Genomic DNA, 27,691 nt, shown 5'->3' with positions numbered 1-27,691 from the left:
TGAAGCAGTAGTATATTACACTTGTTTTGTTTTATTCTATTTTAAGTTAAGAACACTTTGTTTTTTGTTTGTTTTGCAGGTGTTTCGTTTTAAGACATTACTGAGGACCTAACATATCTTTAGGCTTCACCCACTGGTCAAACTGGTCTGATGTGAGGAGTCCCAACTTGATAGCAGCTTCTTTTAACGTTGTCCCTTCTTTGTGTGCAGTCTTGGCAATCTTAGCTGCTTTATCATATCCTGTAGCAAACAAAAAGAAACCACTGAGCCATGTTCACTTTCAGAAGATTTTTTCAGAGATGAGAAAAAAGTAAGACACTCGGTTTTCTGAGAATTAATTTTGCTAGATACTTCTATTACTACTTAACTCAATTTGCAGTAAATATGCACTGAATGTATTATACAAACTCCTTACTTAAAGTAGTCTTGATGTAGGTTTTAGACTACGTAAGAGTTTTATGCAACTTTCTCCCATTTTCATGTTTCGCTTTTTGTTATTATCAGAAATCAAATCAGGATGACGTACACAAATTCTCACAATCTCTTTTCTGTTCTGAATTATTTCTTTAACACACCGTTATGGTACTGCAAAAGCAAGGTGTATCTTTATCACCAACAACAGCAATTGATGATGCTAAAGGAAACTAACTTTTGGCCTGGCCCAGAACTTGGTTTCCTAACACTGTGACAATACAAACAATGCATGCAAAATAATGTTTCTGAAAAGTGTTTAAGTGCAATGGTTTTGAGAAGTTTCTGAGCTTTAAACCTACCTATATGTGGATTAAGTGCTGTTACCAACATCAGGGATTCACTCATTAGTTTGTTGATCCTATCTGTATTGGCTTGGATTCCAACAACACAGTTGTCAGTGAAAGAAACACAAACATCTCCAAGAAGTCTTGCAGAGTTTAAAACATTCTTAATCTAAAAAAAAAAAAAAAAAAAAAAAAAAAAAAAAAATAATAAAAAATACCCAACGATTATTGTATTCAGATATTAGCAGCTGCACAATTGGGCACAGCTGTTCCTAAGTGGCATCTCTCTATCCCCCAAAATGTACCTCTCTGATTGGCAGTAAAGCAGTACATAAAATAACACACCCTATTCCTGCTGCAGGCTATGCTGAGTTACTCCCACTTGAAGTAATTTTCTGAGAATCATTTAAGAGATGAACTCTTGCCTACAGACCACTGTATGTAAGGATGTCTTGATACAACAGTTCACAAGTATTGAGTAAGAAATGAATGAAGGTATTTCATTCAAGGTCATTCTTCCACCACTAGGTACCAATACTACAACATTTAACACTATAAAGTACAGCACTGTCTGGCATTAGCCCCCTGCTTTGATAATCCATAACATCCCACATCTTTTTTTCCCCTTCTCCTTTTTTTTAATTTGTCTATGAGAATTTATATTCTGCTAGTTACATCTCTTAGCTGTTCAATACGATTTTTGGAGGGTGTGGGGCAGGATGTGGTAGCTTCAAAACCAGGTGCTGTACGCTTAGAAGTTCATTCAGATGGGAGAAAGAAAAAAATATTTTAATAATTCCTAACGTAAACTAAAAAAGCGACATCAGCAAGTGTATGCAGTGTAGCAAAATAACATACAGCATTCTGCTTCCCTTGTGCCTCTTATCTCTAACAAAAAGACAAAAACTCTACAGCTTTCCTTTTATTTCTATATAATATTAGTGTCTTTTTCACAAACCACTTTAGTTGTTTTTTAAATTATCATCCCTACCCTAACCTCTGCAATATTACTTTATCTTATACACTATTCTTCACTGTTGTGAAGATTGTCTCCACAATCTTCTCTCCTTTTTTTTTTTGTTCTCTCAATTCTCCTGTTTGTTTGTTTGTTTGTTTCTTGGGTTTAATTGGGAAAAAAAAAAAAAAAAAGTAAATAACCCAAGGAAGAAAATAAAATGATGACTTCATTTGAAAACATCCAAATTTCAGTACCAGGTGATATGCAACATTCAATTTTTTAATTAAATTGAGGAAAAGCAGTATGTGCACACATGTTTAAGATAAAAGCTTATCAGCATAAGATATCTTCATGTAACAAGACTGCTACCATCCTGTCAGAATAACAATTACCATACAAAAGAATAATGTTTTTTCTCACATTTTATCAGATTCTCCAGTCCCCGTATTGACCAAATATTCATTGAGCTTTTCTCTACTTATCTGACTGTACAAATGACAACATCAGAAGTCCTAAATACTTTACAACTTCTAGAACTTACCATCATGGGCTTAAAAACATTCAGCTCAAAGTGCCCATTGCTACCTCCTACAGTAACAGCAACGTGGTTTCCCATAACCTGGGCTGCCACCATGGTAACCGCTTCACACTGCGTAGGATTCACTTTTCCTGGTTGTGAAAGGGAGAGAAAAACATTAATGACGACTAAGGAAATCCATCAATCATTTGTTTTCTCATTTACCAAATCACATTCAAGAGAAGATACTTTGTAGGAGGTAACGTTGTACTCCTTTTTATCTGTTCGCCACGAAAGAAATTATTTCTGTAAACTATATTAAATTAACTGTACTGCTCTAGTCTTATTTATTCCCCATTCTCTGCAAAACACAAAACCTTCAATTATATTGTCTTCTCTTGAAAGAAAAATCTGCAGAATGCAAAGATTTAAAGAAGGCCACCCACAGATGGCTGCTTTAGCAATTTGCTGAGTTTTCCAGAGTAGGCTCAAACAGGCATGAACTAAGCAGCTGTTAATTACTACAGTCCTTAATAATCAAGAGATTGTTACCTGTCTTTACTCAAGCAGGTTGGTGTGTCTGGTAAATCATTGCCAAGTCTCAGTTAACTTCAGAAAAGTATTACTAGCTTGTTAAAATTATTTTCTAACAAAATCAATACACTGCCTTTACTTGGCCAAGAAGAATAAGTACATACAGGTATTATTCTCCTTCATGTGCTTGCCAGCACACAGCTGTGCAAGCATTTTTATGAACACGAATTTTGGTAAAATATAACAGAAGATAAACTGACAGAAGTATCAATTCACCGACTTACTGACATCAAAGAGTTAGTAGTCCAAAACAAAAGAAACAGGAATTTTTTCTCCGCATGTTTTCTCCATACCTGGCATGATACTGCTTCCTGGTTCATTTTCAGGCAGGATGAGTTCTCCTAATCCAGAGCGTGGTCCAGATCCCAGGAAACGAATATCATTAGCTATTTTCATCAGACTGCATGCCACTGTGTTCATAGCTCCGCTGAGTTCAACTAGAGCATCGTGAGCTGCAAGAGCTTCAAATTTATTGGGAGCAGTGACAAAGGGCAAGCCTACAGGGACAGTGAGGAATATAAAGCCTATTAGGCACTTACATGAAGACATAAACCAGAAAACCAACCACACAACATAAAACTATGTTAGTAACACCAAGCTCATCTCTCTTTCTACCTTTCCTCAAAAATGTGTTTCTTAAACGGATTCAATTCAATACAAAAGGCACAATAAAAGTCACTAAAATAGACAAGAATGTGAAACTTAAGCATCAACTCGAATTTTAGAAGCAAAGATATGGATTTCAAGTTTCCATGCTGTATTGCATACTAAGCAATGCAGCCATTTGCTTTGCACCTCAATACTTAAAACATTTCAATAATCTCTTGCGGGTTGGCCCAAATGTATCCATCTTAATTCCTGTTTACACTCTCCATTTCAAGGATGCTTTCTCTCAGTTATAGAAATAGGGGTTTTTGCAGCACAGCCATTAGGGCAAATAAGAAGTAATCACAATTGGATTAGCTACTTAAAGAAAAAAGATGCATCAAGCATTAGCACTGGAAGGGAACAACAGCCAGATGGAACATGCAAAAGCTCATTAAGGCTTAGGATGCCTGAAACTTCTGGCAACAGCAAAAGCACAGGAGCAATGGGAAGCAACAGCTCTTCTTATGTTAATTAAATCTACAGTCTGAATGTAGGTTCTATAATTAAAAACATTTCTTCAGGACTCTGCCCTGCAAGTAAATTCTCAGCAAAATTTTATTGGTGGTGGTGGACATCAAATATGGATGCTGAACTTGTGCCCCACAGAATTACTGGCCTGAGCTTATTTTATCAGTACAAACAAGAAGAGTAGCAAAATCTCAGTTCCTAGAGGAAGTGCAAATTCCTACCATGTTCTGCAGACCCTGCCAGACACAGTCTCCCATTCTATCTGTATGCACTTCTGCATTTCACAGATGCCAAGATCATTCCAAACTTTTCATTTTGTCTTTGCCAACAAATTTCCCATGAGAGAACGTAAGGAATTTAAATAGTCTGCTCTACTTGTTTTAAACTTGTACAACCCTCACATATGGTATACCTAATGAGCGTAAGATGGACAACCCTGCCCACAGCAGGGGGTTTGGAACTAGATGATCTCTGAGGTCACTTCCAACCCAAGCCATTCTGTGATTCCACATGATTCTATGGGACAGCTTCCTACAACACTGATGGCTTCTCCAAGCACCAAAACAAGCCCTTTACTGTTTCTCAGCAGCTGTTGTTTATATCACTTCTTCCTTGCCAAGGTACAAGAAAATCTCAATCTTCTACTAGATTGTGAATAATAGATCTGTTAATACAAAAATATTGCTGATAAGCAGTTACAGTGTATTTAAGTGAAATACATATGTATTCATTGTGGGGCCTTTTTTAAAACTGACATAGAAAAACTGGTCCACAGATCAGAAAACTCAATGGCTCTTTAAGTTAAGATTTAAGATCTATAAAGACAGCATTAGAAACCAAACAGCTAACCTCCACTCCTTCACATGAAATAAATTGGTGGTTCTGGAAAAGTTTGGGTTTTTTTTTTGTTTCATCCCCTCTTCTTTTGTGGCAAGTAATTGAAGATCAAGAGAGTCAGAGAAACAGAGATCAGAACGGAAGTACGGCTAGGCTACTAATAGAAGTCTGAAACACTAAATCTCCAGTAAGCCAAATTCATTGCACCACTCTCACTGCGCTGAGTACTGTTAGAAAAAATACTCTGCATGAAATAATTTTAAGTATAAGGCTTACAAAACATATACTGCTTTATAGATAACTCTGAAATATCATTTCTCACCCGTCAGTTCAGCCACTTTAGCAGCAACTTTCTCAGCAAAGCCAATTCTTGTGTTTAATCCTGTACCAACTGCAGTCCCACCAGCTGCCAGCTGATACACTCTTGGCATGGTTGACTCAATCCTAGCCACGCCGTATTTAATTTGTTGCACATAGCCACTAAATTCCTTTGAAAGAATGAAGCATAGAAGAAAAACACAGCAATAAGAAAATAGAATTCTTTGGATTTTTAACAGTACTCATTTACTGAAGGCATTGAACTTCACCAAGATGCTAAAAGGTGTTTTCATTAAGAGGGAAAATTCCCATATATTAGAAGACTGCTCACACAGCAGGGACAACCTACACATAAAAGCAACCTACGTATATAAAAATGTATATTACAATGCATCTTTCTCTTGCCTTGTATCTTATTCATGTACTTTGTAAAATCTGAATCCAAGGTAGGTCATACCTCAGATTGCACTAACAAAGACTCAAGGTGCAATTAGACAAACAGATCCTGGACTTCGTTCATGTAATTTTAGTTAATCAGAAATCCACCTGTGCCTTCTTGGGAAAAAGATACACAAATTTTACAGAGATTTTTTATCAGTTCAGTTAGAATTAATACCTTACCAAGTAAGGTAACCTAAGCAATTCCTGACAATACAATAACAACGATTTCTCATACACATATAATCATGAACAGACTTTTATTCAAAATATTTTGTAGTTCTGTACGTTGTCTAAACCTCATTCATATAAACTTACAAATTACAGGCCCAATTTACCATGTTGCCAGTGTAATAGCAATAAGTTTTGTTACTTGGCAATCAAACATCACTTTGAAATCATTTATATTTTACTACCATAAGCAACATATATGGAAAATTTTAAGAACGCTTCCAAAGCAGTCATTAGAGAACAGCGTTCAGCAAAACTCCAAAAAAAGATGAAAATAATCAGAGATTCAGCCAATTGCCTAATTTATCTTAAACTGATTTTAGTCTCCTCAAATTTGCCCATTTCCTCCAATATATTTACAACTTTTCCCCAAACAAACGTGCATTTTCACAGTTTACCTGCCCAAGCGTAAGTGGAACAGCATCTTGTGTGTGAGTGCGTCCTATTTTTATGATTTGGGAAAACTCTTTGGATTTTGCTTCGAGTGCATTCTGTAGCTTCTTCAGTCCAGGCAACAACACCTCATTAACTTCCTGGGCAGCAGCGATATGCATTGCTGTTGGGAAAGTGTCATTTGAACTCTGTGAAGGAAGTTTCAGAAACTTATTTACAGGGTTTTCTCACCATAATACCTCACAATATTAAGACTGACACGTATGGCTTTATTCTCTTTACTTTATAAAGAAGGAATTGAGAATACAGTAAGGAACCTAGCAGTGTTCCACAAGCCACTCTGAAGGAATCATTAAACCTAAACTCCCATCAAGCATGTTATTAACAAAATCTATGCCTTATGCCCACAGAAACTAAATATACCAAAGGACAACAGAACTGCTACAAAATACAAAATATAGATAACAAATGGATTTGGGAATTTAAAGAAATTATAGCTGACTTCAAAAGGTCAAAAATATTGATTTTGTAATGATAATTCCATAGTCCCATAGGATTTCGAGCAAGCACAAAAGATCAGAGCTACAATCAACTCGGTGGCTCAAACTTCAGCTAATCTGAAGAAAATTCTAAGAGTGAAATACAATAAACATGTCTACTTAAGAGTGGGTAAACAAATACTAAATGGCTCTTTTGCTTGCCAATTACAGGACCTTAGCCACCTTATTATTTCTTCTACATGCTTTATGTAGTGTATTTGGGAGATAACATCTACATGGATGCAGCCTCTAGAAACTGGATTTAAATTGAAATTTTTTATGACTGCTTGCAGAAGCGTTCATCACCAGGCCAATTCTGCCTGATACATCACTTGTGAATTCATCTGTCATAAACGAGGTGTTTTCAATCTGAAAAGCTCCTACTGACACAGACCAAATTTTCAAGTTCCTTTAATCTGAAAAACCTGAAATTTGGAAAATTGTTGCTAAAACCATAAATGCATTTATATATATGTATATAATAATAATATACATATTATATATATATATATATTATAATATATAATAATTTATATATATATATATTTTTCCTATATCCCATATTTTATTTAAACAGATACAAAAATAATCTAAACAGTGGCTGTAAGACAATTCAGAATTAAAAAAAATTAAAAGAAGTATAATACAAGTATAATAACCTGGCTTTTATTAACATGATCATTTGGATGCACTGGAATTTTGCTTCCCAGTTTGCCTCCCAGTATTTCAATAGCTCTATTGCTGATGACTTCATTGACATTCATATTGGTTTGAGTTCCAGACCCAGTCTGCCACACCACCAATGGAAAGTGATCATTTAATTTTCCTGCAGCTACCTGTAATGGAAAAACAGAGAAGATCTGTTCTACCAGAAAAAAAAAAAGCAGCAGCTATACTTAAATATATTGTAAGATTCATATGTATTGACTTGCATGGAAAGAAGATCCTGATCAGCTACAGATGTCTATACCAACTTATACCTTCTGTAGGTAGGTTGTGACACTTGCCATCTCAAGTCAAGGCAAAGCAACAAATATGAATATTCTCCTCTTCAATATATACTTTTTGAACCCTGATGAACCTCATCCACATACAGAGATTTTTCTAGGGATGTAATAATTTCAAGATCTGTGCTCACAAGTATCTCTCCCATGCATATCAACCTCAGAAAAGCATAGAATGCAAAACAAGAGATCTGTTGTCACAACACTGAGGTTAGATCTCCATCTCCAAACGTTCAACTTACAGCACAGTCCTCCTGGAATCATGCTTTTCAAGAAAAGGCCTTATGAGATATTTCCTACTTTATACAAGGGCAGAGCTTCCACTTTGAAAAGCAACTCTTTGTTCTATCTTTTTTCTTTCAGGTTACTGAGGAGGCATTTTTAAAAATGCAATAAAAAAAACTCAAACAGCTTTCAGAACTCACAAATCTAAGCCAAGGAGCCTTTAGCCACCAAAACCTCTAATCCACCTTTCACTAGAAAAGACTGGCTATACTCTCAAGTTCCCCAAAGTTCTTGGGGCTTGAGACTCATGGTACTACAGATGATAGAGAGCAGACATGGCTTCTGCATACTTCCAAGATTTTAAGGAACAAGAAAGCTCTGTAAAACAATTATTCCATCTAAATATCTGTTGGTCTATGCAAAGGAGTACGAATAGTATAACCATGCCTTAGTTATTGCTCATTCACAACTGTGCATTAGGGTGGTATTTATCCTGAGAAAGTGAAGATATTTCTGTCTCACATCTTCCTCTTTAGCTATAAAAGTGACACTTGAAAAAGCACGGATTGACTAGCAATCCTAAATCTGAACAGGAAACAAATGAGTAACAGAAAAACTATTCAGACTGCAGATGGTCTTCAAAATACAGGGATACAATTGCTTAACAGACTAGAGACTTTGAAAAAGTGGAAGCTTTGCCTGAAAGGCAGACTCTAACAATTCAAGAAAGAAATGCAAGACATCTTCATCAAGCCCTCAGTGTTCCCAAGAGAAGCTAACCAAATATACAGTGACAGTTCTAGTATTTTCAGCAGTTTGCTCCTACCTCATCTGCTGCCTTTACAATAGCACTGGCAATCTTTGGGTCAAGACCATAATCTTGATTTACTTCAGCTGCTGCCCTCTTCAAGATGCCAAAGGCCCTTATAACTTGAACCTGAGACACAAGAATAAATTTAAACATGTAATCTTTTTTCATGAAGAACAGTTAGGAATCCACAGCACAGATCTATTTCTAACTCAAATCCCTTCTAATCTTAATCACAGCAACAGCCAACCAAGCAACCAGAGAGCAATTTAGAGCACGTGATGTGTCATCTCATTCCAGGTAACATTTATCCAAGCAGTACAGAAAGCAATTCATAATTCACCCTTTCTTTCTATGTGTATCAAAACCAACTACATGTATTAAAATGAACAGAAAAGAAGAACTGGTTTTGTTTCTAAAATAGAATTTTGAAGGCAGATTGGCTTATGTTTCAGTACATTCAAAAACAGAGAATGATGATGTCCATGTACTCTCATGCTTTAATTACATCTACAAGTAAGAAAGCAGTTTATCAACATATGACACTTAAATACCTTCAATACACTTAGATACTCCCGACATTTAAATATCTTCAACAACAAACTACACTGCATTACAGTAAAAGTAATTCAAATTATTCCATCCATTGCCTTTGCTCTTCAATAAAATGAAAGATTTCTATTCATCCTGTTGGTTTGGGTTTTTTTGTTTGTTTGTTTGTTTTAATAAAACAACACAATAAAAAGCAACACCTCACCATGAAAATTCTAACTTCAATGAAAATTCAAAGGTGACCGTACTTCCAGAAAGAGATTAAGAAAAGGTATTCACTCACATCCAAAAACATACTGAAAGGTGTAAGTGGGCACAGGCTTGAATTACTTACTGGCATCCTTTCTGAAACACCTCCGATCTTGAAGTTCATCGTAGATCTTACAGTCTGAGCACCATAGTATTTGTCACTTGGGACCTTCAGTTCACCAAAGGTATCATATTCTATCCTAAAAGACTCTTGAGTGGACTGTAGGAAAGGGAAATAAAAAGTATGTTTCAAACACTGGCAAACAGCATCTTTTTCTTGAAAGGAGAAACAACTGAGAAAAAATGTGCAAGAAGGGGAAAAAAGGGTAACAAAGATACACAACTAGGTGTTAAGTATTTTTCTAATTATATTTACAAACTTTTGACACGTTTCTAGTCTGATTACCTGTCGCTACAAGAGTCACAATTACAAATATTACAGCCTAGCAAACCCAGTGGTGACAGGCAGCACTGAGAGACTTCAGACTTTGGCTGCTCACTGCATAAAACTCATCATCCTGGTGAAGACTCATGTTGTTTTGAAGAATCAGAAACTCATTTTACAATTTGCAGAATGGCTGTTAGAGCCAAACATAAGAACTAACATGGTTCACACAACATCCATCCAGGCAACGTAACAGAAACCCTATCAGAAATCCACACTGCACATGGGAATTAAAATACTTGAAAGGAGCAGCTGAGTAATTGATTACTAGCTGCTGATTGTGAATTCTCACCTTATGCCTAAGAACACTATATACACGTTATTATCTAACAGAGAAGTAAATTAAGTTTAGGTGATGTACACCAACTGAAAAGTAAAGCCTTTTTTTAAAAAAAAAAAAAAACAAAAAAAAACACAGTAGCAACAAAAAAATCCAACATGTTCATTTATGACATGATCACATTTGTATGTTGCTTCACAGATTATGGGATTGGAGAGGAAGCATGTAAATGCAGTTTAGTCTTTCTCTTCCTACACTTTTGTCAGCAAAGCCTCAATCTGCTATGAGAAAGATGCTCATCCTTCCACACAGGAGAAGGTTACCTTCTTATGGAGTCCTCAGAGAGGGGAAAAAGACTATTTGAATTCTTAATCATAGAATCATGGAATAAAACAATCCCAGCTTCATAGTAATACACACACAGTGATGAGCTCTGGCCTAACAATGACCATCAACTGTAAATCAAATTTTAGGAACTATTAGGAAAACGTTATCATGGTTCATGTACATTTAGAATGCTAGTTGCAGATTTGGTTTTCTCATCTCAAAAAAGCATATTATTTGAAACAGTTCAAAGAAAGGCAGTAAGGCTGATCAAAGTGGGGTACAGCTTTTATGCAAGCCTGATTGTGTAGTTCAGAAAGAGACAACCTGGGGACCAAAGGAAAAACTAGAGCAGTAAAATTGCTAGAATGACAGCAAATACTAGCTGCTCACTGTCTCTTCCAGTACAATATGAGCAACAATATTAGGGTAGCAGGGGGGAGGTTCAAGGTAACAGAAAGAAGCATTACTTCACACATGACACAGACGGACAAAACTGCTTGCCAACTGATGTTGTGGATGCAAGAAGCTTGCAAGTGTTCAAGACAGACAAGATACACACTCAGAAAAAAACATCTGAACTGGGTTATCACACAGAGAAACCACAGACTCGGGAAAAGTCCTTGATTTGAAAATGAGAAGTCCGTGTAAGTGAAAGAAGAAAGCACTTTATATGTTTGCACATTTCTTACTCTTCCCTAGGTGTCCACTGCTGAAGCCATACTGTTTCTCCCCTTGGTCAGCTTTACTTTCTCCTCATTCTGTGGGTCTTGGACTTCTTGGAGAGGAGCGCAGCTGAGTTTGTGCAGAACAGCACAAACTCTCCAGCAGTCTGTCCATGTCTACACCATCACAGGTAGCAAGCGGTGGGTGGGAGTATTCCATATTTTACTGTCCTGGGCAGTGTTTCCAGCCAGATGGAGAAGCTCTGCCATTAGGTACACCAGCAACCATGTAACAGAGCCACCAGCCCCAGGGCTCAGGGCTCTCTTGCAGTGCAGATGTTGCATATGACTCAAAAGAAACTGCAGCCCAGCCCACAAACACCAAGGGTTAACTCGTGTACTGCTGTCCTGCTCCCCTCAACTTGCTTTTGACCTTCCCACAGACCCTGACCCCACAGAAAGACTACACAGAGCACAGATCAATATGCCTTTTTGACAATTCTTAACCCTCTCTATTCTGTTTTAATCACTTAATGTTCATATACATGCTAAAGAAAAACACATCACAGATATCCACTGGTCTACTGGTCTCTAAAACCCCTGCTTTTGGTAACTGGACACTTCAGGTAAGCAGACAACATAAGGCTTTCTATAGAGATATGTTCTGTTTCTGCCAAATTCCAAGCACCCATAGTCCAAAGTTAACAGTTAGGCAAACATAACTGTCCTCTTGCCTTGTTGCAGGGTACTGATCAGCTAGGACTGATTGCACCATCACACACTGGAAGAATTCAAACAGAACTGCTGCTGTAATGCTTCCTGTAGAAAATTATATTCTCATTGGAGATGTAACAACTTTTGGATGTAAGTATTTCAGTTCAAAGAATAGTTTGTTTGTTTGTTTGTTTGTTTTTGTTTGTTTGTTTGTTTTTTTTTATACCATGTCAGAAACAGTCCTTAAAAACTGGCAGAAAATGGAATTTGTGCTTATCTACTCTCCTTTATATTATCAACTGAGTCCCAAATTCTGATATTTACTCTTTAGGAACAGCTTGTGCAATTTAGCTTTAAGTTGAATGGCTATTGCATTGCCTCAATAGGGCCACAGGCACACTACATTCTATGCGACATAAATTGTTCCAAAATATTAATCTTGCTGCCAAGAAATTCTCTACAAACTTCAAAAAGCGTGAGCTTTGGTTCATTATTTCCCTCCACCCTCATTTAAATATTGGTTGGTACATTTTTGGTAGTGCTCTTGGAAATAAAAACATACAAAATTTTCCCATAGTTTGAACTCTTAATCCTCGGAGGAACATTTTGCTCTAACTTCTAACACATGTTATCTAAACTCAAGCAATTAATAATGCCTACGTGCAGCACAGGGCATATTCCTGACCTGCAAAGATCACAATACTGCACTTCTTGTCAGACTGCTGCCTTGCATACGTATTGGGCCTTCAGCAAGTGCAAGAAGGCCACTATCTATAACATACATGTCACAAAATCACAGAATGGTTAGGGTTGAAAGGGACCTTTAAGATATCTAGTTCCAACCCCTGCTACTTTGCAAGACACCTCCCTCTAGGCCAGGTTGTTCAAAGTCCCATCCAACCTGGCTTCCAATGCTTGCAGGGAGGGGGCATCCACAACCTCAGTGGGCAACCTGCTCCAGTGTCTCACCACACTCACAGTAAAGAATGTCTTCCTAATATCTAAACTAAATCTACCCTCTGCTAATTTACAGCCATTTCCCCTCATCCTGTCACTACCTGCCTTTATCAAAAGTTCTTTCCCAATTAGTTTTCATGCTTTTGTTGCCTCCCTTTTATGTTACAATTAAGAATATTAAAAACTTTTGCTACTTATACATAATAATTATATTACACTCCTTTTATGTAGCCCAATACAATTCCTCTTCACTCAGTGCAGCCCAGGCAAGCCAGAAAGGTTGGACATCCATAAATCCATAATGCTTTCTTTCAGCTTCAGAGACCCTTATGGAATAGCATTCACGTTCCCCCAGCAGTCCAACAGCCAACGAGCAAGCCGCAAAAACTAATTTAGGATGTCTGGCAGAGATCACAGACCGCTTTCGGGTACAGCCGAAGCACCTCCCTACTTCTCGAGCAGCCCGCAAGACTCTCCTGATTTTTCTAGAAGCAGCTCCGCACGCCAGAACTCTGCCGCAGCTCAGGCAGCTCCGGGCCCCGCTCACATCAAATCCCGTCCCCTACGGGCACCACAGATAACAGCCGGGCAACGCAGCTCGGGCACCGGGCCTCCGCAGGCCGCGCGCTGCAGGCAGGGAACAGCGAGCGGAGCGCAGGACCGCTCCCGGCGCCACTCTCACACCACCGCGGCTAAACGCCTGGCCCGGCGCCCCCAGGCAGCGCAGGCGGCGGAGAGCCGAAGGGGCGGAGCCGCGGAGAGGACGGCTGTCCCGACAGAGGTCACGGCGCCCCCGGCCCGGCCCGGTGCTCACCATGGCGACGCGCAGCGGGGTCCAGCGAGCGGCGTTGGCGGCGGCTGTGCCGGGGAATGGCGGCGACGCCAGGAGCCCGGCGCAGCGGCCCAAGCGGCGGAAGGCGCGGAGTGAGCGGTGCATGGTGACGGCGCAGGGAGAGACCGCCGGGGGCGGAGGAGAGAGCGGACCGCCCCGGATGGGCGTCAGGATGGAGGGCAGCCATCGGCACGCGGGCTGCTGCCGACCAATCGACTGCTGCGGGAGCCGAATGGCTGAGGAGCTCCGGTCGGAAAACGATGCTTCCTTCCAATTTAAAGGCAGCACCGGGTGGCTAGCCGCCGGCTACGCAGCGGCCAGTTTCGGATGTAATTCCTTTCTTCTTCCTGCTCAAGCAAGTACAGCAGTGCTCCACGCTTTGGTGGAGGCAGTGGTTCCTCTGAGAGAAAAGAGAGGACTGAGCCACAAGCTTTAGAAGTTTGAGAGACCATAGAATCACAAAGGTTGAAAAAGACCTCCACAATCACCTAATTCAACAACCAACCTATTCCCTTCAACCATATCCCTTTCAGTTCCATCTCTGCACATCCTTCCAGGGCCTGGCCCAGTCTTTCTGAGAAAGCCAACTTAAAATAGTGAGTACTAGTATTAATTTCTACTTACACTTCCAGCTGGGTATCTTGCTTCCTTCTGCAAAACAGAAATACGACAATTTCTACAAGTTTATAACTTTTGGTTTATTTCTAACATTAATTACTTCAGCACCATATTATTTTCCCATTAGCTGAAGTCAGCAATTTTAGACAGTTGCCTAAACTCAAAATACATTTCTTGTTTTTAAAATTCACAAATAACTGCCTTTATTTTGCATGTATAATTACATACCAGCATATTCAAAATAAATACAAATACTGGGACAAAACTTCTGATGACTTTTATTTAGACACATTTTGTGTTTTCCCTTTGAGTTGTGGAAGATGAGTGAAACAACACAAGCTGTTCTGCATTCCACTTTCATAGTTACGGAGTAAGCCAAGGAACAGAAGTTAGCAAAACCTTGAAGCAACATTTTTCCATTCACTGATAATTAAGAGCAGTATTTTGATTTGCTTCTGCTATGCATATGTACACCAGCCCTCTCTGGGAGAGGACTGCAAGTTGAATCTAAGTTACTAGTATGAGCGAATAGCAGGTGGAACAGTTGAACAGTCTTCTTCATTCAAAGTTCTGTCAATTACAGGTCTGTATTTCAAGGTAACCTAAAATAAAAAAGAATGGGGGAGGGGGGGAATAAAAATCAAGGTAAAGGAATCTCATATGTAACAAAGACAGGCTAGTTAACAGGAATGACCAAATAACATGTGCTACAATGACTTATGTTAAACCATTTCCCCATTATTCATTTAATTCCATGGAACGCAAACATATGGTAACCCTCAATAAACATTTAAGTTCTACCCATTTACCAACCAACTGAATCTATCAAAACCAAAAGCTTGATCAGAAATGGAAAATATATATATATATAGGAAAACTATATATAGATATATAGGACAACTATATATCTATATATATAGATATATAACTATATATCTAAAAAAGAATGCTATCAACAGCTGACCAACAGAACTGCTTCCTACTGACAAGGAGACTCTCAACCAGACTCAGCATACCTTCCCCGACTTGACATCCACAGATGAAAGGGTGTGCTTCCTCCAATGCTCTTCAAATGGCCTCTTCTGTTGGCCTTGGAGTGGCTTAGAATAGTCAAACTCATCGACCCGTAGCTAAGGAGGAAATGTTAAAACAGACAAGAAATGGGCATCTGCAAATCACTTTAGAATCACATTATTGGTTGCAACTGTAATGCACCTCCTAACAGCCAGCAAGCTTTATTTTAATACTGCTTGTGCCAAAACTCAAAGTCCTTGTTAAGCTTCGGTATTAAAATCACGTTCCTTACATAGAATTATTCTGTCTTCAACCCTGTTTGCACATTCACGACTTTATTATTACTGTAGTCCTGTTCCAGATCTCCCTAATCATTCCAGTGCACGCATTGGAACATCAAGGATAGCAAATGCAATCTTACATCCAGGCCACATAAAATACATACCTTATAGTCTTCTCTGGCATGAGCACCTCGGGATTCTTTGCGAGCCTCAGCACCATAAATGGTCTGTAGAGCACAAAGCATCAGGTTTTGCAGTTCGAGGGTCTCCACCAAATCAGTGTTCCACACAATACCTAGTAAAATTTGAAACACTGTGGAAGGTGTTCTACAAAACATTTTTTTCTTAATTTACTTCTCATCTAGTATTGAGACACAGTCAAACTAGTCCATGCTCTACAGAATGCAATCGCAGTGCTCCAATACTGAATTACTCAGTATTTCCAGGAAGGCTCTACACTGATGCCTACAACCTTAGAAAAAAAATCTAGAACTATTACAAAAAACATCCAGGTGCAATACAAGTGCATGTGCACTTCTGAGACCAAGTTATAATACCAATTCTCACCTGCTTTATGTACAACTTACAATTCAGTTCCCACACCTCATTTCAGTTGACAGGATGAGGCCAGAGGGTTATTTAAGTTTTTCTTTTTTTTTTTAAAGTGGTTGTCTAAAAGACCCAGACAACCCAGGGGCTCCCCCTCAGACTGAAAAAAGAAGCCAGCTTGCTAGATATACATGGTTCCCCTTAAGCACCTCCAATGCAGACCCCACGTTCTTTACATGAATATATTTCATTTTATTTCCTATGTTATATCACAACACTTCTTTTCTTGATGCTTGGTGAGAGTTGTCCAGGACAGACTGTTCTAATTTCAGTGTTTGAATACATGTCTAAAAAAGGACATAGCAGCTGGAAAGAAATACGCAGCTTGAGGAGAAAAAACCTACACCATTGTTGCACTTAATTCATCAAATCTTAAGAAATACTAAAAGACATGACAGTATCTGTGTGAGAGCTATTTGCTCAGATGAAGAAATAAAATTGAGCATTCAATCTAAAAATAAAGTGTCTCGCCACCTTTCTGCAACTCACTGGCCTTTTCAAAACACATTTATGGAGTTCCCCTTAGTATTTGAACAAATTCACATCACATTCCTTGAAGTAGTACGCAATTAGAGAGTGCCTAATAAGATCAATTACTTTGCTGATTTCCATGCTTAGCAATTAGCAGTCTAAAGAGTCAAAATAATAGAGTCAATTTTAAACAAAAGAAAACAGAAGGTCTGTGGAAGGAAAGCAAACAAAGCCACCTTTCTCAGTAACTCTTTGCTACCAAATTACCTCTGTCAAATGTCTTTAGATGAGCCAGATCACGATAAATTTGGCTAAGTATTTCACAGCCTTCTTGTAGTACAGGGCCAGTACGAAATACAGCGGCATGGCTTTGCATTGTCTGCAAGACAATAAAAAAAAAATAATCAATTTCATATACGTAAATAATATTCCACATAATTTAATTCTAGCAGAGCTTGATACAGAGCTTTTCTGACTTCAGGCACGTTTGCAGCCTGAAGAAAACATTTCTCTCTTTACCCCAAACAGAAGAAAATCCTCTCTATTATACTGTGGGATAACAGAATATTCACAAAGGAAAGAAACAGCTAAAAAAACAGAGATACAGCTTTATTGTACACCTACATCTTCTCATAACTCCTTTTAATTTCTGCAAGGCAAAAAAAAAAGTGGTCACTTAGGAATTTTTTTCTGCCTTACAGTTGACCAAGCTTACCTTTTGCATGTTAAGTCTCACTTCTGAAGTTCTTATGGTTCCATCAGCAAACCTTAATTTGTCGAGATTAGCAACTGATTCTTCACCAGCATTTGGTTTAATGGAGGGGACTGGTTCTCCTATTAAGAAAATTTCAGTGAGTTTAGTAGGTGAATGTTTCTGGCAGATTCATAAAGTCGTAATGACTGTAACTCAGATCTATTTTCTTTGTCTGAGACATAAGTTGACTGCAATTTTCCCAAATCTATAGTTTTCATAGCACTTTAAAAAACAGTTCCTAGTGGAATATTTTATTTTTATTTTCCTGTGATAGTTGGTATGGAAATTTCAGGTCAGGCTAAGTTCTGCTGCTAACTCCTTAAAAACTGCACTTGGTGCAAATTCTCCTGAACTGTGCAATAACTTTCACTGGATGTAGCTCATTATTTCCCTCCTATACTTACCTTGTCTTCTCATCCCCAGACCTCCCATCTTCTCTTGGTCCCTGTTTACAACCAGGACTTAACCAATAAACTTGGCAGCTACATGAGATTTCTGCATCTCCTCTCCAACACTAGAAAACATCTGTTGCTGGTTGACAAACATCATTAAACTAAACAAACAAGCAATATCTGACTAACACACTTCATCTGTGCAGTTCTGCATTCAGACTAGTTTCCCACAATTTCAAACTCAGAGGAGCCACAGGACTAATCCAAATAAAACATCTGTACAACCCAGAACCAATAAGCACTGCTAGATCCAAGGGGATTACATCACAGACCACTCCATACATGCTGGGTGCAAGGGGAGGAAGGTGGAGGTTTGCTGCTGTTTATTTTTTATCAGTCTCACTCTGCATGGTCAAACTATGAGAAAACAGCTAAAAACTACTGGAATTCAGCCACTCTTGCAATGTAACTGCCTCTTAGAATGTTTCACTGTTTTTGGGTTTTGCTTTGTTTTGTTTTTAACTTCAAGTTTAGTAGCTACTGCTGAACCAAATCATTTAAGAAGTTACATACAACAGTGATAACACATATATAGAGGAAAAGCGTAATACAAGTTTGACTATTTTTTTTCCTATCACTTGCATGTGCAGTCCACCTCATATACCAACAAGGTAGCAGCAAATCCCACTAAATGAAAGAAGTGGGAAAGCAAAGGACACTTACGCAGAATATGCAGTGCAGAATGTAGAGAAGTCTTCATGTTCAACATCATACTATACTGAAGTGCAAAATTTCAACTGTTTTTGCCAGTAGCACTGAGAGTACCAGTTTAAAGTGGATAAGCTCACAAAGCAAGCCTTAATGACAAGCAGTAGCACACTTAAGAATCTGCATATAAGTAGTATGAATACCGATTCTTCCATTTTCTAACAAATAATAGTCTTGGTCTTGCCTTCTGAATTTGAAGTAAGTAGCAACTTGTAAAGCAAGTAGCAAATCATAAACACCTCCATAATAGTAAGACAAACACTAACACTTACCAGGCTTGCAGGTCTCTGCAATAGTAAGGGCACAAGCACGACCAAAGACCACCAGATCCAAAAGGGAGTTTGCTCCAAGTCGATTAGCACCGTGGACAGACGCAGACGCTGCTTCCCCACAAGCGTATAAGCCAGGTACCACCTTATCCTCTCCATTCACATGAGTGATTACCTACCATTGCAGACAGCCAATTAACACTTATTTCTCAAACAGCTGAAGAATGCAAGCATCCTCATTTTTCAAGTGCCATGTGCAAATATCTAAAGTTTTCCCCAAAGCTAGATCTATTAACACCTTAGTTTAATAACACTACGTAAATACAGATAGCACTAAAATCTATACTTTATTCAACAGTACTTAACATAACCATATACTACTTCACAATTCTGCAGAATGTTAGAAAATGGCAAGATACAAATCTGACCTGTACACATTACCAAGGGAAAAGCTGTATTTAGAAAGCAGGATGCAGTGTACTAGAAAAAAATAAATGCAACAGCTGAGACTATCAAGTTGATATCTAAATAGTCTGAGTTGAAGGAATCTGTGATTACAGGAGGTAAAGAGAATTAATATGCATCAACTTAATTGTAACAGAGTCCTAGTTTGATCCCTCAACTGCATCTTATCCTCAAGTTGAAAGTCAGAATTCCTGACAGATACACAGTGACTGTTAACTTTATTTTACAAGTTTCCCAGATCTTCATCTCCAGATGAACTGGAACATGATTTACAAAATCAAGCTTCACTGTGTGTTTTAAACGCTCTAACATTAAATTAATATTATTCAGCACTCTTATATTTACATTTGGATAACAATTTCCTAAAACCAGATGAAAATTCAGCCACTAAAAATGATCTGTATTACTTACCTGTCCCTTGTAATTAGTAGGAATACCTCCCATATTGTAATGCACAGTAGGCAGAACAGGAATAGGCTCTTTGGTGACATCAACTCCTGCAAATATCATAGCTGTTTCTGAAATCCCTGGGAGACGAGTTGCCAGCTGCTGGGGTGGTAAATGGTGCAACTGCAAATACACATGATCTTTTTCAGGACCACAACCCCTATAAAATAAGAATTTCAGCATTGGAACATAACAGAAATTCTGCAAAAGCTAGTAATTTTTCTAAGCTAACTTGTTTCATTTCTGATAGATAGCCTTTGCAAAAAAAAAAAAAAAAAAGATTTTAAAATTCATCTCTAACAAAAAAAATAAATATCTAGCATATTTTAAAGCCATCGGCCTTGGCAGAAGTGTATTTTTCAATATCCAGGTTTTTTTTTTTCAACAACAATTCACAGCACTGAAGACTTTAAACAATTGCATCTCCGCAGATAGATGTGATAATTGAACAACTGTCCCTAGACACAAAGAATTAGATCATAAAATCCATAACATCTTACGTTCCCCTTCCCAAGGCACATTAGGAAAGAATAAGTAGAATTTTTTGTGCCAAATGCAGTATTCAGGTATTTAACAAAGAAGCCTACTGCACTGCATATAACCTAGTATGATGAAGCATTCATTCTGAAGCTTTATTAGAATATTTAACTAACCTTCCTTCCCGTATCTCTATGGTCATAGAGCGAGACACAACATCCCTGGAAGCCAGATCTTTAGCTACAGGTGCATATCTCTCCATAAACCTTTCACCTTGACTGTTAATTAGAATACCTCCCTCTCCACGACATCCTTCTGTTATGAGGCAGCCAGCCCCATAGATACCTGCAAAGAAAGAAAATAGCCATGGAATAAAAGATTTGAGAATTTCCTAACCAAGACAAGCAAGATTGCAGGAGCAAGGTAATGCAAACAAGTCACATGGCTAGACTTTTTTCTACCTTAGTATTACCTGCTAATAACTGTCACCTGTGGCCAATAAGAAACAAGTAAAGTTATTCCTATCAAGCATTCTTACTGGACAGTGAGCAAGTTCATTTGGAAGACTTGTGGTATCTACAGTATTGCAACCAGAAGAGATCTGCACCTGTCAATATGTAAGGAGAATTCTCAGAGATTTTGTAGACCTTCATCAATTACTTTGTTCAAGATTTCCAAAATTGATCATCTCAAGTTCTGCTTACTGATCTTTCTTGCCTCTTCTCCTGTGCTAAGACAGCACAGGAAGGCTTCAAACTGTGTCAAATGTAAAAGCTTACTCAGTAAGACCTTCCTTATCAGAAATAAGAGTCTTCAGCACTGGTCATCATAGAAAAATAAAAATGCTGACATTCCATGCACCTGATAATTATATTAAAAGCTACAGAATTACAAATAATAAAGCTTCTCTGACTACAAAAGCCTCAGTTACATCAAATGAACACTGACATAATCCTTGACACAGGATTAACTAATAACATTGTAGAAGTAAACAATACAAAAAAAAATCACCACTTGCCAAAAGTTAAAACTCAGCATTTATTTAGCAACAAGCAAAAAATAATAGATCTTTATTTCTTAGTCTGTGACCACTGCTGCCTCCCGTTTAGGTACTGCTACGAAACCCCGGTCAGAAATATACATCTTTACTTCAACTACCCCATTTTCACAGCATATTCTCACATGAAACTCCTTAGGGATATGAATCTACCCCACTTTTCCTTTATTTATTATTAAACTTCTTATTTTGAGCACAAGAAGCAGCACACATTTCAGAGGTAAAGGGGTTTCAACTCGAAAAAGCAGCACCTTAATATTTAACACTGGTATTACATCAGCTGTGCCCTCTCATATGGGAATAGTTTTACTCTCAGATTTACGTTCTACAACAGCTGCAGACAAGTCTGAACATTCCCCTACAAGCAATTAACAAAGTGCAAACTAACTTCAGCACACTTTAAAACCACCAAAAAAAAAAAGAAAATCATCATACTAAGAAAGTTACCTGTATTACTTTATAGTCTGCAATTATATTCCGTACCTGTAGGGTGAAACTGTACAAACTCCAAGTCCTGGCAAGGAAGGCCAGCTCGTGTAACCATAGCAGTGCCATCACCAGTACTAGTGTGAGCAGATGTACAGCTGAAGTAAGCACGGCCATACCCCCTGCAGAACACAAACAGTTAACAAAATTACCCCCCAAAAATATCCAATCTTTATTCTATTCTTTAACTATACTGTCTGCAAAGTGATAGAACTAGAAAAGAGCAATAAGCAAAACATGTAAGGGATAACCACCTAAGTGTAGTATCAAAATACTTAGCTTTTCCTAAGTTCAACTAGAACAAAAGATGTAGTCCTGTTATAGTCAGCCTCATCTGAAAAATGGCTAGTGACAAAGTTACTTGAGAAAGATTAGTCTCTATTTAAACTATTACTAGCAGTTTTAGCAAAATGACTTACATATGTATACGCATGGCCCTGATTTGACATGCTTAGATCTGAAAAGTTGCTTCCCTGAAATTCACTAACAGTAAATTCTCTTGCATACAGCAGAGATATTGGCTTCCAACGTTTCTGAGCACTGCCAATACTCCCCAGTTTCAGGATAAAATCTCACAAGAAATATTAAACTACTTATTGTAAGTAGCTCAAATTACTTCAGTATTAAAGCCACTGTTATTTTAATTAAGCCAAATTTCAACCAGCAAGCTCATTTTTCTATGCAAGATGTTTACAAACCTATCTATCATACTGAAACAGATAAGAAATAATGAGCAGCAGAACTCTGATCCAAATAGTGCTCCAGTACACATACACAAATTCCTGCAACCAGTGATGTAAAGTTACACTTATCTTCTGACAGTTTCATCCCACAGTGATCAGACTAACAGTTTTGTCATCTTAATAAAACAGATTCTCAAGAACCTTGAAAAAGCTGTTTACTACTAGAAACTCAGAATCTTATAGAGATATACATACTTTGGCAACATCACAATGTCTCTCCTTTCTAAAGCACATTTTCTAGAAATTTAAGATCATTTGGACCATACATAATGCTCTTACACGTTTCAATTTTATGTCATTATTCTAGAAGTTACAGTTAGGCTTCTTATTAAATTTATACCTCATTACAAATGTAATAATGCTTTTTCCCCTGAGGAAGTGATGGAGTTCACAGTAATGCTGATTTTGATTGAAGGGGAAAAACATAACTGCTTTTTTTTTTTTCCCTTCAAGTCAGTGTGTCATCTCCATACTGTGGAGTCAGACACACGTACAAGACACGCAGCCCTCTAAATAGCAGCACTCTCAAGATTACCACAAATGTTACATTACCCAGTGGCAATGACAGTGTTCTTTGCTCTAAAACGATGTATAGTGCCATCTTCTATGCAAAGAGCAATAACACCACGACATTCTCCATTTTCCATCAGCAGGTCCAAGGCAAAATATTCAACAAAGTAGCTGGTATCATATCTTAGAGACTGGAGAAAAAGAATAAAAAAAAAGGAATTTTAACAACAACCCCACACACCTAAGTAGCCTCTTCTCAAAACTATAAAACTGCAAACAGACTGTATCACAATGGAAAAAACAACCTTCCACCGACCATCAGAGAAGTCAGTTTCCTTTAGAAATCTCCATAAAAATCTACTAACAAGTCTAATCTAGCTCAAATGCATATAGTTAACAAACCACTCAATTCTGAGAATTCATAGCTAGTCAGCAGGATGAATTTTCACTGTTTGGCAGCACTTCAGTCAGCTGCAGTGCTTGTTGCTTGTACAAGCACGTATTATGAGATCTCTCAGAAGAGCAGAATACACCTCCAGAAGCCATTAACAGCCAGCAGGCATCACCAAGCTAAAGACATTTTTTTCATGCCCTCAAGGATCAGAACTGCTGAGCGTTTTTACTGCAGCAGCATGTGTAACCTGAAGGACAGGAATTAGCTAACCACTAAGTAAATAATAATTAGTTACTAGGTATGAACTTCAGGTTTCAAGTACTTTAATACCAGTTAAGAAGAATGACGTTATTTCACAGTTGCAGTTTGTAGAATCAACTACAAGTCCACTCATCTATTTCCATAGAGAAAACTCTGGAAGACCATGTTGCCCTTTATGCATTTATGCTTAATTTCTCCCTGCTCCGTTTTATAAGGGAAAAAAATGCTGCCTGGTATCCTTTATCAGAGTTCCCCCATGCCACTGCATCAGCTTTTTTGGAGGAAAAAAGAGATTTTGAGGAAGGCTCAGATAAACTCTGTCTGGATCTAGTGAACAGATAGAGAAGCAGTAAAAACAAAGAACTACTTCAGACCACAAAACTAACAGCTACTTAACATCCACTGTCTCCTCAACAGACATCCATTACAAATACAATCTTTCAATATATTCTAATTTCTGTGTCCTCCTGACAAAGAAAAAAAAGCAAGCATCACATAGCCTATACCCTTCCATGGTGCCTTGCCATGGCACCATGAAGGCACAAAAAAGGAAGTTTTCCCAGATTCCTCACTGATAGGCATGCAAGTTTCTTTGTGTACATCCAATGCCAGAAAATACCATTCAAAAAAAGGAATTAAAATACCACCAAAACTTACAAAAATCAAACAACTCAAGTTTTACTTCATAACTCCTTACCCTGCCATACAGAGTATGCAAGAGTGAGTGTCCTGTCCTGTCTGCAACACAACAGCATCTGTGAGCCTGTCCTCCTTTTCCAAACTGCAGACTCTGTCCTCCAAATGCACGCTGGTAGATTTTTCCTTCCTCTGTTCTACTGAATGGCATCCCATAGTTTTCCAGCTGTTAAATCAAATACAAGAATCAGTTGTGCATAATGAGCAGCAAGTTACTTCACTGTGTTTCTAGAGAGAAGACCACTCTGAGCACTAGTCCGTTGTAAATAGTTACCATCAATGCCAGCAAAGCTCACCTCTATCACTGCAGCTGGGGCTTGCTCAGTCATATAGTGTATGGCATCCTGGTCACCCAGCCAGTCAGATCCTTTCACTGTATCATAGAAATGCCACCTCCAGTTGTCATCTTCCATGTTTCCCAAAGCCGCATTGATCCCTCCCTGAAAGTAAAAACACATTTTCCTGGAATTAAATCTGTGAAGTACAGCTTTATTAGATTTCCCTGGTTTCCGTTAGAATTTCATGTCATTTATGCCTCTACATACAAGTAAGTACAGATTTAAAGAGGCTGTGAAAAAAATGCATGCAAGTTATCATTTTTGCAATGGCTCTTTATCGTAGAAAGGCTTGGGTTGAAAAGAACTTCAAAGATCATTCAGTTTCAACCCCCCTCCCATGGGCAGGGTTGCCCACCACTAGACCAGGCAGCCCAGAGCCACATTTATTTTGCTCTGTTCAGAGGAACAAAACAACCTGCAAAGCTACGTGGAAGGCAACAAAAAAGAGAACTAAACAGAAGCTACATGTATAAATTTAATTGAAATTATTTTGGAGAGAGATATAATACTAACAGAGGCCACAGTGATATGCAATGCTCCTGTGCATATCCCTATCACCTTTCTTATAATAGGTATCTCTAAGCATATGTTCCACCTCATTTCTCACCTGCGCAGCAACAGTATGAGACCTGGTGGGAAACAGCTTTGTAACACATGCTGTATTAAACCCAGCCTCAGACAAACCAAATGCAGCCCGCAGGCCTGCTCCTCCTGCACCCACAACAACTGCATCAAACTCATGGTCCACAACTGGATATTGCGTAGAAATCTGGAAAAAAATAAGCATGTGTTTGTTATCACAAGTATTTCCAGCTAATTTGAAGTTATTCATACATATGCAATGTATTTCAGCAACTCAATCTCACTATGTACTTGAGCACGCCACCAACACAAGCACTGGACGCAACACAGCAAGCTGTTTTCTTCTGTATCTCTGATACATTAGGTGTTAACTACTCTGTTACTTGAGACAGAGAGAAGTATGAACATACCGAATCAGAAACTTTGGCAGAAGCACTTCTCTTTCCATCGACCGTGAAGTGAAAGTTGCGTGCAAGAGTCTGGCATGCTGCTGGCCACTGCAGAAAAAAAAAAAAAAAAAATCAAGACAGCTATTATGAAACAAATCTTTTCATGAGGAAGAATTTCAGCATACCCAACTATTCAGTGTTACAGTAACCATTTATTCAACACTGATTTAAGAATCATAGAACCATCATTGAACAGTTTGGGTTGGAAGGGACCTTGAAGCCCACGCAGGTCCAAGTCCACAGCCCTTGCCACCCACAAGATCGGGCTGTGCACTGTATCAATGTATTTCAGAATAAATGCAGTGAAGTTTGGGCTCTCTTACACTCAGTTATGAAAGCATTCAAAGTTTTGAACAGATGAAAGACCAACCTGCAAATAAAAGGATGTAACTATCAGATCGCTAACCAGTCTCTCAGACCTACCTGTGCCTGCAGTGATAAAAGTATATTTGCAGTCAACATGGTATATTATTACAATTTTCTCTTATGTAAGCAAAGATGAAGACAGCTTTATGACAATCACACAAATTACTGTAAAATACTTCTCAACAAACAACACTGAGAATTTGAATTATTTCAGGTGCTTAAAAGTAATGAGTTTAAATAAACAGTGGTGGGAAAGGCTGTTCCTGATTATCGTTGCTTCAAAAGCCAAGTCTGTTCTTCTTGTTTTCATTCTCTACAATCAGTGACTGATTTGGAACAATTTGTTCATATCTGAATGAAGCACAGAGGCACTTACCCCTTTCTGTAATGTTATTCCCTCTTTCCTACCACATTCAAAACCAACAAAACAAAAACAACAACCAAACCTAATACCTCAATCCACCCAGTATCCACTTTTGCTTTATTAAGTTAAAGAAATCAGAGTTTTTAGTGCTCACAGTATAGATCACCAATTTATTAGCATCTACTATTTTTTAACAATGTAGGGTAGGAAATGTACCTAACTGAGCACACATGTTTGATTAGAACAGCAACACAGTAATAACAGTGATTGGTAACACAATATCAGCACTTCTCTATTTGAGGCATCACCCTGGAGCATTTTTAACTGACTTTTCTTTTCCCAGCAATTGTTACAGCCATGGCCTAATCACCTGGCAGTTGCAAACCCTAAGAAGCAGATCCTGCTTCTCCATCACTTCCCAGTGACCACTTTCTAAGTAAAGTACATTAGCCTTTAGTTGACCCAGCTTTATCATCTCTTTTTCTGTTCCTTCAAATGATCTTGCACAACGGTGAATCTGATGCGTCATCAAACTTGCTGACACACTTCCGTTTTTTGTTTTTGTTTTTTTATAGCCAAGGGAATTAGGTTCTTACCTAATTAAACAAGATTAGTATTAACAGCTATTACTAATTAATTCTATTTGCACTTCTTAAAGAAGTGACTCTTCCGCTTCTACCTTGCTCTGTTACCACACTCTGGGACAATTCCATACCCGCCTGACTTTCCATATTAAGTCATCTTCATTAACACTGCAGATACAGAAACAGATTATGTGATTGACTGGCAACCAAATGAAACTGAAGTAGCAGAAGTTATTTATCTGCAGAACAGTTCACCCACCAATGTCACACCAAGTTAAACCTGGATGCCCTCACCATACAGAAAGTACTTCAAAGGCCTAAGATCAACCAAAGTAAGACAAGCAGAAGTAATTGCCATGATGGGCTGCATGCTTTAAACGTGGCAGCCGTGCATTTTATAGCACACCCTATTGCTCATCTCCAAAATGTTGTTCTGAAAACAGCACAGCTCCAATTACTACAATAACTGATTTCTTTTAGGTGAAGAATACTCAAATATATATATATATATATATATATATATATATATATATATATATATA

General features: G+C 38.2%; 2 protein-coding genes across 3 annotated transcripts in view; both read right to left on the bottom strand.

The window, feature by feature from the left end:
• On the bottom strand, positions 1-13,867 carry FH (fumarate hydratase). Of its 2 annotated transcripts, none has more exons than XM_042839977.1 (10): positions 13,737-13,867; positions 9,623-9,757; positions 8,755-8,865; positions 7,359-7,535; positions 6,166-6,348; positions 5,103-5,268; positions 3,121-3,324; positions 2,258-2,385; positions 774-927; positions 1-240 (listed from the first exon to the last, which is right to left on the bottom strand). In XM_042839977.1, exons 1-10 carry the CDS (start codon positions 13,857-13,859, stop codon positions 98-100), a joined length of 1,524 nt encoding a protein of 507 aa, XP_042695911.1. In that variant the 5' UTR covers positions 13,860-13,867; the 3' UTR covers positions 1-97. The 2 variants fall into 2 exon arrangements, with proteins under 2 accessions (XP_042695911.1, XP_042695912.1); XM_042839978.1 differs by lacking the exon at positions 13,737-13,867 and adding an exon at positions 11,279-12,870.
• Positions 13,868-14,627: 760 nt separating this feature from the next.
• Positions 14,628-27,691, bottom strand: part of SDHA (succinate dehydrogenase complex flavoprotein subunit A) — a 15,344-nt gene continuing 2,280 nt past the window's right edge. Inside the window, exons 2-15 of the mRNA XM_042837458.1 lie at positions 25,797-25,883; positions 25,412-25,573; positions 24,763-24,906; positions 24,468-24,632; positions 23,158-23,306; positions 21,860-21,984; positions 20,496-20,664; positions 19,807-20,002; positions 18,934-19,105; positions 17,463-17,581; positions 17,015-17,126; positions 15,832-15,962; positions 15,389-15,502; positions 14,628-14,974 (exon numbers count right to left, since the gene is read on the bottom strand). Coding sequence (XP_042693392.1) covers positions 14,888-14,974; positions 15,389-15,502; positions 15,832-15,962; positions 17,015-17,126; positions 17,463-17,581; positions 18,934-19,105; positions 19,807-20,002; positions 20,496-20,664; positions 21,860-21,984; positions 23,158-23,306; positions 24,468-24,632; positions 24,763-24,906; positions 25,412-25,573; positions 25,797-25,883 — 1,932 coding nt within the window. The 3' untranslated portion in view covers positions 14,628-14,887. The remainder of the gene's footprint in view (positions 14,975-15,388; positions 15,503-15,831; positions 15,963-17,014; positions 17,127-17,462; positions 17,582-18,933; positions 19,106-19,806; positions 20,003-20,495; positions 20,665-21,859; positions 21,985-23,157; positions 23,307-24,467; positions 24,633-24,762; positions 24,907-25,411; positions 25,574-25,796; positions 25,884-27,691) is intronic.

The sequence above is a fragment of the Centrocercus urophasianus genome, unplaced genomic scaffold (genome assembly GCF_019232065.1).
Source record: "Centrocercus urophasianus isolate 14NV4802_14NV808 unplaced genomic scaffold, USGS_Curo_1.0 seq_11, whole genome shotgun sequence".
NCBI lineage: Eukaryota > Metazoa > Chordata > Aves > Galliformes > Phasianidae > Centrocercus > Centrocercus urophasianus.
This window is presented reverse-complemented; position numbering and strand designations above follow the sequence as displayed.